We start from the raw sequence: 12,043 nt of genomic DNA, 5'->3' as shown, positions 1-12,043 counted from the left end.
AAAGATGGAAGTCTTAGGAAAGGTTGCACACTTGGGCCTGCAAGCTGGATTCACCTTACAGCTGGTTTTTGTCCTTTGGTCCATAGAGTGATTTGTTTGTTTTTAATGAGCTAACATTTTAGAACTGGAAGACTTACATTTAAAAATATGGACTTATTGCTTTCCTGATGTAGTGGAAGACCTGGAAACTTTAGAGACTTATATTCCCACTCCAGAGAAATTGGCAGGAGCTGAAAAACCACTGCTCTCTTCAGTTTTACTCATTCACCAGTTTCTTACATTCCTTACTACTCTTTAATCTTGCAAACTTCCATTGTCAGTACCTAGCAAAAAATGCAAATGCCATGGGATAAATTTACTGTGATTGGACTTCCAGAGGGAAAGGGGAGAGGTCAATAGAAATGCAGACATGACAGAGGAGGAGGCATTTGAGCCAAGTGTTAAAAGGGTGATCAGAATTTCAAAGGCTTGAGGTGGAAGGAAGCATTCTCAGTGAGGGACAAGGTATAAGACAGGGCCCAGCAGCTGGAAAACATGGGCAGTACAAGCAGAGAATATAATATCTGTAAAATCCACTATGAGTTAAATATGAAAATAAAAATCACAGGTAATCTCACCACTATGGCATTGCTTATTTGGATTATTTGAATCACATAGCATTAACATTTACTTATATGTAAATAAACAAATATTGTAGATTTATTATAGATTTTTATAAACATATATTTAAATATATATTATAAATGTATATTTTTATATATTATTCAAGTGGATAAAGATATTTTATTAAAATGTATATTTTAATAAATATACATTTATTAAATATAATATATATATTTAATGACTAATTGCCTACTTTTTTTAACCTAACAGTAACCATTTTTCTATGCTGTTAACTCTTCTTTTATGACATAGTTTTTAAATGGTTGTGTGATATTCTGTATATGAATATACCATCATTATACATTAAGCTGATCAATGGTGGAACTAACCCTAGAACCCATGTCTGATCAACTAGATTTCCATCATGCTAGTTTTCACTGTAATGCTTAACCTTAGACATATGAAGGACTCTGCCACCTGATGGCTAATTCATGGGCCAATCTATGGCATTTGCAACTTGAGGTGTTCCCAGACTTAAACAGGTCACTTGCAGTAGAATAAAGTTAGCAGAAGATATTTGGATATAGAATTAGAAGATAAACTGATGTTCTCTAGCTAATAAGAAGATATTATTTAGCCATCCAGGAAGATGGCATGACAAAGTATCAGTAAGAAGTCATGGGTATTCCCTGAAGGGATGAGATCATGGGAAAAGGGACAGCACAGGCTGGATTTGAAGTTCCACTTGAACATTGGACAGCATCTGTCTACAGGCAACTAGGATTGAAGTGCAAACCTCAAGGTGTTGAGTATTCCTAGCAGATAAGGCTAGGATTTGTCCTCAGACAGTGGTTCTCATATATGAACGTACTTTAGAATCCCCTGAAGGCAGGATAGGATTTCTGATTCAGGAGATCTGGGTTGGACCTGAGAATTGACTCTCAATTTCCCAGGTAAAGCTGCTCACTGATCTGGGGACCACACTTGAGAAGCATTGCATTAAAGGCACAGGCAGGCCAGCCTGCAGCTCTAAGAGGAGTGGTTCCAACCGTGGGAAATGAGATTTGTGTGAAGAAAGTCAGGCAGTTCATTGCAATAATAGAATTCTATCTGAGATCCTGAATTGCACTTTACAATATTCAGAGGTTGATGATCTGCCCCAAATAACTGAACTTGCAGAGAGAATGGGTTTTCCCAGGCTCTTTAGTCTAATGAGCACCATATGTCTTTCCTTTGTATAGAAGACTGACTAGCCCATCACAAACAAAGATCCCAATATAAAACAAGGTAATTTCCAATCCCTTGACAATTATGGACCTTAGCTCAAAACCAAATGGACTTTTTGGTTGCTGACCCTTGAAAATCTTATTAGTGAGTTTATTATACGCATCCCATTTGAAACATTCATTAGCTCAGATTTCAAGAAAACCTTTTTATTTCCCACACTTCATTTACCTTTAAGCTTTTTAGATTTTAAAGGCAATTAAACACATTGCAAAAAAATCCACCTCTAAAAGAATGAGCATTGAATTGTGTGAGTGTGTGTGTGTGTGTGTGTGTGTATGTGTACGCAAGGGGTGCCTTCTTGCATTTGTTTTATCTTTAGAGTGGAAATTTCTGAACTTAATGTCTACAGAATTAAATTAATTTCTAAGGTATTTACAGAAAAACAATTCTTTAATAATTGGGTCTAATGTTCAACCAATTACATATTTAGATTAGAAAGAGATTTTAGAAATTATTTAGAAGTGAGCAAACTTTCTCTATAAATTGGCTGGATAATGTTTTTGCTTCTGCAGGTGTGATATAATGAGAAATGTTTACTTTGGTCTTCATTCTAAGCTCCTGGCACAAAACTCCTAATACCTTTATAATTTCATAAGCAATAAAAGTGTTAGGAACATCTTTTGTTCTAATATTTGGTCTTTGACCCTGGTTCCTGACACAGAGCTCCTTGGAATTTCTTGAATGATAGGAACATTTTTTGTTCTCATGAAGTAAGTTTTGGTGAACTTGGAGAGCTTCAGGATGAGGCCTGGTCATCAGGAAGTCCAAGCCATAATTAGAAGCTTAAAATTTTAAGCCTCTTCCTCCCATCCTCCAGCTATGGTTTCTGGGCCATAGTGTACCAACCCCTAATCTAATTTGTTTAATAAATTTATCTATGAGGAAACTGAGGCCAGGAGAGCTTAGTGACCAGCCCAGTTCACCCAGCTAGGAAATGGTTGGGCAGAGTCTTACTCTCAGGTCTGCATGCCTGTCAGGTATCTGTATCACCAAGCCACCTGCGATGGTAGGGCTGCTCTATATTCTTTGTCAATTTATGCATCAAAGTTTCTATTCCTCCAGCTGCCCTCACTGCAAACAGGTACCCTGTGTGTCCTTTGAGCTTTTCTACTCACCTGATAACAAAAATATCTTATCTCATATGACCTTTAAGAGGTTTGAGTGCTTGTGTGAATAAAAGGAATGTAGTCCTAAAAGGTTGGATTTTTTTCACTGTCTGTGGTTTATTGGGCTAAATCATGACACTATTCTAAGAGGCCAACGTTGAAGGTTTGATTTTGGAACTGACACAGAGCAGAGCTGCGCTAAGTGCACAGATGTCACAGGCCACCCAGCTGAGCATTTTGTCAAACCTGTTATGTGATCTCTCAGGGCTCCAGGAGAGGAGAATATATGATCCAGAGCGAAGTTCTCCTGGGGAAGGAGAGAGACTCAGAATTGATGTTTCTCATGATTAGAAGCAATTTCTTTTTCTCCATGAAGGCCATGTTGTTGTTTTTTTTTCATTGTTGATTTTATGACAAAAACTGTCAACAAAGCCTCTTTTTTTTTTTTTAAGCATCTTATGAATGTTATGGGTCTAGATAATTAACAAACATTCTCTATATAATTTAGCAGTATCTTGAGTGAATTTGTGCTGAAATCATCCAGGTCATCTTTGTTCTGCCTAGTAAAATAGGGCTATATATCGATTCATTCTGTGTTGTTTTTATCTTGTAATTTAATAATTTTTGTTATGCCATTTGCTGTTTATCCCCTGAATCTATTAACAAGGCACATTGCTTGTATCCTTCAGTTGGATAGAGTACCACTGCCTTTGGGAAAGTGATGAAGTTGACTAGATTCAAGAATTCTTTAGCAAATATCTACCTTCTTACAACTATATGTTTGGGTTCTTGGGTTTGGGAATAACAGACATTTACATGGTGTGTGTATGTGTGTGTGTGTGTGTGTGTGTGTGTGTGTGTGTGTGTGTGTTGGGGAGGGAGTTATAAGGATACATATGGCTTGAAGTTACATGTGCAGATGTCAACATCTGGGGCAGTGACAGGGACCTGCGATGCTCATGGTCTCTCAGTCCTTTCACTTCCTATCTTTTTGCTGTTCTCTTTTGCTCTTGTTACCAATGCCTCCGTCTCCTTACTGACTATTCTCTATTTTAAATCAAATAGAAGAAGCCCTGCTGTAGTGGATCAGTGGTTGAGCATCAACCTATGAATCAGGAAGTCACAGTTTGATTCATGGTCAGGGCACATGTCTGGCTTGGGGCTCGATCCCCAGTGTAGAGCATGAAGGAGGCAGCTAATCAATGATTCTTTCTCATTGTCAATGTTTCTATCTCTCTTTCCTTTTCTCTCTGGAATCAATAAGTATATAGTTTTAAAAAATTAAGTAGAAGCAAACTTTATTGCCTTTGCTAATTAGCATTTATCCCATTGATAGAAGTTTTCCTTATAGGATGCCTAATACGTCACCAGGAAGCCTTTGGATGGGCCACCCTTGGACAGATACCTATCTCAGTTCCTATCAATGGCCCCTTTGCACAAAGAACTGCCTGGTCCTTGCTGCCTTAAGCAGGATGGTATTATCCCAGAGACAAACACTGTGCAACCAGTTAAATAACTTCTTTAACTTTGGTTGTACTTCTTAATATTTATTTTATTGTAAAAGAAATTCACATATTTTTATTGAAAAATATTTTACAATAGGCAAAACTTGAAGAAAATAAAAGCTATAACCTATCCCCAACACAAAATAACTATTTTTAAAAAATATATTTTATTGATTTTTTACAGAGAGGAAGAGAGAGGGATAGAGAGTTAGAAACATCGATGAGAGAGAATCATCAATCAGCTGCCTCTTGCACACCCCCAACTGGGGATGTGCCCTCAATCAAGGTACATGCCCTTAACCAGAATCGAACCTGGGACCTTTCAGTCCACAGGCCGACACTCTATCCATTGAGCCAAACTGGTTTCAGCAACACAAAATAACTATTGATTTTGTTGAGTACTTCCAAGTCTTTTCTTTATACATAGTTTCATAAAGAGTTCATAAAATAATGAATGAATAATATTGTATATTTTTCGTTTAATGTTAAAATATAGTTTTCTCTTAAGTATGAAAACATTCTTCCAACAATGATGTAATTAGCTGTAATATATATCATATTATAGATAAACTTCAATTACTGAACCAATATCAGATATTAAGATGGCTTCATCTCTGCTTGTTTATGTTTTTCAACATTTAAGATAGCTTTGTTAGGACACGTTCTGAGACTTAACAGGGTTAACAGGAGTGAGGTGTTTAAAGCTTTAAATATGCATCCTTAAATTGTTTTTCTAACAGGCTGCTCTGATATTTACTCTCCCCAACAGTGTTTGAGAGCGTGCATCACCATGCTTTCATAGCACTGAATGACAACATTTTAAATATATTTTATTGATTTTTTTACAGAGAGGAAGGGAGAGAGATAGAGAGCTAGAAACGTCGATGAGAGAGAAACATCGACCAGCTGCCTCCTGCACACCCCCCACCGGGGATGTGCCCGCAACCAATGTACATGCCCTTGACCGGAATCGAACCCTGGGACCTTTCAGTCCGCAGACCGACGCTCTATCCACTGAGCCAAACCAGTTTTGGCTGAATGACAGCATTTTAAAATGAGTTTTACAATGCTAAAAGAGTGCTTTATTACTTAACTTATTGCTAATTATTTGTTATATTGATCATCCTGCTATCTATGCTGTAAGAAAACAGTTGAGAGCTTAGCCATACTTATGCAGAAGCATAAACCACTTGCCTTTCAGTATTTACCCAGTGAGGTACTAATCCAATGAATGTCCATGTCTCTTCTAGCCTTCCTACACCGAGTTTGACATCAGTGGCAATGTCCTCGCTCTGATCTTCAACCAAGGCATGATCTGGTAGGCCAGCTGTTGGGTAGTCTACCACTTTTTGAAAAGCCTCCAAAATCAATATTGCGTATAACATGGGAACCCGGTGTCAAAGGAGATCACAATCTATGTTTAAGTCAACATCTGCCTTTGTAGGATGAATGGCTCTGAATAGTTTACTTTTTTCTTTTTCAAATATTCAGTCTTGGTCCTCAAAGGTAGATCTGCCTGTTTGGCCCAGCCTCCTTCATCTAGTGATGGGCATCTGTGTTCTGGTTGGTAGATTATTGGAAAGCGTTTTTGCATATTCTGTCCTGTGACTCTTAGGATCTAACAATGAAATATTGATGATCACATTACTACATGGTAAGTATGGGATAAATTAATGTGAGATCTTTCTGAGAAACTGATTTTGTCTTGTCATCACTATTGAGTACATTTAAAATACAACTTGTAGCTACTGTTAAAAATAGTATCTTACGAAATCCAATAATTTATAGAGATAAAACATATGTTTTAGGAAGGTCAAGTTAAAAATATGATTGTTATTTTGGAACTTGATTCACAGGGCCATTTGCACATCAGAATTATTCCTTTTGATGTACAAAGGATTGTCATATCTTTTATCAAATGAAATCATTCTCTCTGAAAACCTTGACAGGTTAAGATGAATTGATATAGTCAAAGCCATTTTTTAGTTTAAAAATTGAATCACAGCATGCAATTCATCTGGGGACCATGTGCCTTGTAAATCTGTCACTCAACTAAGAACATGCCAACCCCACAGGCAGTTACAATTGACCTTCTTTATCCCATTGATAGATGTCTAATACAATATTGTGCCACTGATCACACCATTGTCCTAGGTACAAGTACTAGTGACGAGTTCAGTTTTTGCACAAGCATCTTATGTTACTCAAATCTTTCAACCATGGCTGTCCTGAATTATTAAACCTTTGTGAGACTGGACCATCTGCAAATGTTAAAATTGTTTTACTTTAGTAATATAAAGACCATAGCCAAAGACCCATTCTTGTCAAGTTCCTGGGCCTCATTAGATCAATCACTGCATAGAAAAGATTAAGTTATCCATTGTCAGGTGTATTTTAAATGTACTTCTTGGTTAAATTCGCAAGTTATGGCTCATGTGTCCAAAGAGTCATGAAGGAGTGAAATGCATCCTTTATTCTCCACACACAGGAAAGTCAAGGTGGTCCAACAAATGACTAACAGAGAGTCAAGGCCACAGCTTCTGTAGGTCCTAGATCTTTTCTTTCCTGGGGAGGATTATGCTGTCTATAAGCCAATGTGGTGGATGCAGGGCTCCAGCATTGCTACTACAGGCATGAGAAAGCACTGTGTGATAGCAGTTTCAAAACTCCCTGGCTCATGCAGAGTGCCATAAATCCCTTAGGCCCAGGGCGGGGGGGGGGGGGGGGGGGGGTGCCATTTGTGCGGACATGTTCTTGTTCTTTCAAAATTTAGACAACACATTTGCCTAGAAATTCCTTTTCATTATTAAAAAAGCTGTTCTAATGGCTGCCTGATTGGTTTCACTTGCAATTTCATAACTGTTTCTATATATCGCTATTGCTCATATTAACATAGTTAAATATCTAAAAACCTTCTTCGCTCAGAGGTAGATCCATTATCAAGATCTCTGCAGTATGGCACTATTGCTTTCCATGTATCCATCCTTGAGCTGTTGAAAGTCTTGCTTCTGATGGGTCTGAGGAGGACTTTAGAAAGTGAACGTGCTTTTTGAGTGACAAAGATAGGCACACACCAGAGTTCCAGAAGCAAAAGAACTGTTACTCACCTTCAGGCCAGCCCTTTGTACAGCTTCTCTTATCTAACTCCCAGGAAGTTGGTGAGGGAGGGGTGGGGAGTGTGCAGCCTCCCTTTCCTGCACAGGGGCACTCACACATGGTAATCTATTTCATGAGGCATTAGGATCTGATAACTGGGTTTGACCACTTGTTGCAGAAACCAACAAAAGAGCATGGGGATTTTGAATCTAATTTCTTTCATTTGTGACTAGAGACATTCAATTACTGCTTTAGGAGTTTCTGAATAGTGGACATTCCTTACTCTGATGTTATTAAAGTCAAACATTTATAGGTCAAAATCAGTTTGTTATGAATTGACTGAAATCATCAGTAAAACTTTATATTACACATTTATTTTGTAAATTTATCTTTATTATTGGAAGTATTACAGATGCCCCCTTTATTCCCCCTACTGTCTTTCCCCTTTCTGCCTCACCCCCCAGATATTCATAGCACTATTGTCTGTGTCCATGAGTTATGCAAATATGCATATACGTTCTTTGGTTAGTCTCTTCCCTCGACACCCCCCTTCCCTCTGAGATTCCTCATTATTTTTGAAATGGGCAGCATAGGCTTTTGTAATCATATTTTTAAGTGACAAAAGCACAAGTTATCTGTACTGTAGCAGGATGCAGAGGTAGCAGAACACACAGCGAGAGAGAAGATGGGTTTGGACATTGCTCCAACATTGCCTCATTGTATACCCTCCTGCCAATCTTTCCCCTTTCACTACCTCATTTTCTCAGTTGATCACACGTGAATAATTTGCCTGACATGTACCATGTCACTAGAGTAATAAGAGATGCTAAATAAAAGAAGCTTTCATCTGCTTTGATCTTCTTGGAAGAAAAGCATTTTATTAGGCTAAGGTATTACTGTGATCTTTGCCTGACAGATGACGGGATCAAGTCTGGGTAAGGGACTTAGTGAGCCAAGCTGATTAGTGGTGAGTCATGAACAATGATAGGGTGAGCATTAAGGTTCTGATATCACTGTGCCAGGACCTGTTTTTCTAGGTTATGGCTCTGTGCCATTTGTTCGAAATGCCCATGTGATATTCATTTGGAAATTTTTAAGTTTATTTATCCATAGATGTACATACATATAGTAAGTGTGTACATATATATGCATACAGACAAATGATGCATGTGGGGGAGGGTAAGAGATCAACCAAAGGACTTGTATGCATGCATATGAGCATAACCAGTGGACACAGACAGTGGGGAGGTGAGGGCATGTGTTGGGGGTGGGAGCAGCTGGGAGAGGTCAAGTGGGGGGAGAGAGAAAGGAGACTTATGTAATACTTTAAACAATAAAGAATTTAAATTAAAAAAAATGATGCATGTATATGTATAGATGCAAATATATGTGACTTTAGACAAGTCTTAGACTTGAATTATGTACAAAATTGTGCCCACAGATAGACTAGGTTGATCAGCAATGAAACACAGACCTCAAAATTAGACTGCCCATCATTGAATCCACACAGAGTGCTACATTTGTTACAACTGAAGAACTACCTGAACATGTTATTATCACCCAAAGTTCATACCATTTACTAGTAAAAAAATATTAGTTTAACTTCCTCTGAAGTCTCTTGTCAATTCAATGCAGTGTGTTGAAATATCATTCAGACCTGTTGTGTGGAATCCTAGTAAGACAATATGAATTGTGACAAGATTTCACTTTTCAATGAAATTGTTGAATGTTGGGTTGCACAAGTTCAATTATAGCAGAAACTAATTTCTTCATCTAACTCAGCTCCAACCCCCAGATAATATACCAATTTACATTGAATGGATTAAAATTATAATCGTAACTTGAAATGTTCAGGTCTTTATTATAGTTTGGACAGTTTTAAAAATGGGACTCTGCTTAAATTTCTAAAATAAGTAGCATCTAAAACCTCTTTTTGGTTTTGGACTCATTAATTTCTATTAATATGGTGCTAATGAATTTTCTCATCAAAGAAAATTAAAATTTATTTTGTTGCAATAACCAATGATGTCATAAAGTAAGAATGACCTTAGCGAAGTTTTCTAAGTGGTTCTTATTGAAAATACTTTTTAAAGATCTTATATACAAAGCAGTGGATTTCCAGGACAAGCTAAAGTAAAAATGTAGACAGATAAACGAAATTGAGATGTGTTGAATTTTTATCTCAAAAGCACATAAAGCTTTGCTGTGGGATATCAACAAAACATAGCATATTAGACACAAATACATTATTCCCATCAGCTCTAAAACAACATGCCAGCCACAAATAAAACCATTCAATGGAAATGCACACACATACACTCTCAAGCACTTTCCCCCCGTTCTTGGTTCCAGAAAAGCTGGGGATCAGCACAGTGGAGTACCGCTGAAAAGCACACCTGATTTGCAAAGAGACCATGCTTATATTTTGTGTAAACAGTCAAATAAATTCACATTTTCTCATTCATGGCTAATATCAGAAGATTCCTAGCACTAGTATTTCCTTGTCTACATGATGTAATACTTTCTCTTTCATTAAATGAGAATTTGTAATCATGACAAAAGTACTTAATCCAAATGTGCAGTTTATTTGAATGGAATGAGTGCCTTTTAAGAGCCAGTTATTAAAAAGTTCATTTTTTGGCTATGTTAATTAATTATATGAGAAATTAAGTCTATTTTAGAAGTAGGAGACAGAAGGAAAACAAATGTCATAAAGATATAGTTTACTCTGTTATAATTTAAAATTACTAATAATAGTAGATATGATTAATAATCTATATTGTTTCTATGAAGGAAGTATGCATACAATACCTATAATAATGGAGGCGATGGTAAAATGTGTATAGAAGATGGACATGCATTATTTATAAAAAGAGCTTGTGTGGTTGAGAGTGGCATTTTCTGCCTTTGGCAGATAAGCATGATGTGAAACAAACAGGTGCTGTGTGGCCTTGTTCTGCAGGGAAGACCTGAATTGACCTGAGCTCTGCTTTCCTTTCTAGGATGGGCTCTTTCTTTGCTCCCAGCCTCCCAGGCATCAATATCCTTCGACTCCACACATCCATGTACTTCCAAGGTTGGGCCGTGATGTGTTGCAACGTCCCCGAGGCCAGAGTCTTCAAAGCTTCCAGAAAGAATAATTTCTACCTGGGCATGCTCTTGCTCATCCTCTTCCTGTCCACCATGCCCGTCCTGTACATGATCGTCTCCCTCCCGCCATCTTTTGACTGTGGCCCCTTCAGGTTCTTGTCTTTGAAATTACATTTGGGCATAGTTTTCTTTCAGGTTTGGGCAAAGGAATGGTCAGTCATTGTATGAGTTATTTTGGTGGTGTTCAAACAATGGCTGTGTTAATTAATTATGTGCACACTGGCCACCAGGGGGCATTTTGGTATGTAGCACAAGTATTGGGTATTCTGGCTCATTCTGTGTCATGGAGATTTTTAGGTAAGTTCCATCAATTTTCTCATGTGGGAAACATAAAAGGGAATATGATTTAACTGCTCCAGGTTCTGCCTAGGTAAAATATGGACAATCAATCTGAGCTATTTCCATTTAAGGAGATAGCAAAGAGCTAGTCTGGAGATGAAGGTTTTCTTGATGCTGGGCCTTCATATCCAGACAATTGAAGCTATTGCTATGTCTCATGTGGACCACCACATTGAAAAAACAAAATATAACGTAAATAAATATAGCAGATTACCCACATGCCACCTATGACATGGAATCATTATCCTATATAATAAAAATGTAATATGCAAATTGACCGAACAGCAGAACAATTGGTTTCTGTGATGTGCACTGACCACAAGGGGGCAGCTTCTGCATTGAGTGTCCGCCCCCTGGTGGTCAGTGTGCTCCCACAGGGTGAGCTCTACTCAGCCAGAAGCCAGGGTCACTGCTGGTGAACCCAGCGGTGGCGGCAGGAGTCTCTCCTACCTCTGCTGCAGGCTGGCGGTAAGGGGTAAGGAGCGATGGGTCTCGGACTGTGAGAGCTCCAGACTGTGAGAGGCCCAGGGAGATAGGGCTTAAGCTGGCAGGCTGACATCCCTCCCCCAAAGGGTCCCGGACTGCAAGAGGGCAGAGGTCGGGCCGAAAGACACCCCCGCCCCCCCAGTTGTACACTAGGCCTCTAGTTAGATAATAACATAAAGAGGGTCTCACAATTTATAATCCATGCTACATGCCAATAAACTATTAAAGTTGTTTCTCACATAATTCTCCCTAAATAACAAAGATAAATCACTCAAGCAGTAATATAAAGAGTCAAGAAAGCACTTTCATCCAAGTTGGAAAAGTACCTTCTCCAGTTTTCTATGACATTGTTTGCTCTCTGACATTTATCAAGACAGCAACGTTCCCAGGATCTGGAAGATTGGACTTCATCCTTTAAAGGGATGCATCTCCCACAAGTCCCCCCCAAAGATCTGCATGTTGAGTCACTGG

At 38.3% G+C, this 12,043-nt stretch overlaps 1 protein-coding gene and 1 long non-coding RNA gene across 2 annotated transcripts in view; both read left to right on the top strand.

The window, feature by feature from the left end:
* LOC311630502 overlaps window positions 1–12,043 on the top strand; it is a 760,408-nt gene that overhangs the window by 239,314 nt on the left and 509,051 nt on the right. The gene's annotated exons all lie outside the window — the stretch shown is intronic.
* Window positions 1–12,043, top strand: part of TMC1 (transmembrane channel like 1) — a 270,648-nt gene that overhangs the window by 245,357 nt on the left and 13,248 nt on the right. Inside the window, exons 18-19 of the mRNA XM_084899506.1 lie at window positions 5,752–5,819; window positions 10,600–10,839. Of these exons, the coding sequence (XP_084755632.1) occupies window positions 5,752–5,819; window positions 10,600–10,839 (308 nt within the window). The remainder of the gene's footprint in view (window positions 1–5,751; window positions 5,820–10,599; window positions 10,840–12,043) is intronic.

This window comes from Pipistrellus hanaki (genome assembly GCF_964339955.1).
Source record: "Pipistrellus hanaki genome assembly, chromosome: 11".
NCBI classification, from domain to species: Eukaryota; Metazoa; Chordata; class Mammalia; order Chiroptera; family Vespertilionidae; genus Pipistrellus; species Pipistrellus hanaki.
This window is presented reverse-complemented; position numbering and strand designations above follow the sequence as displayed.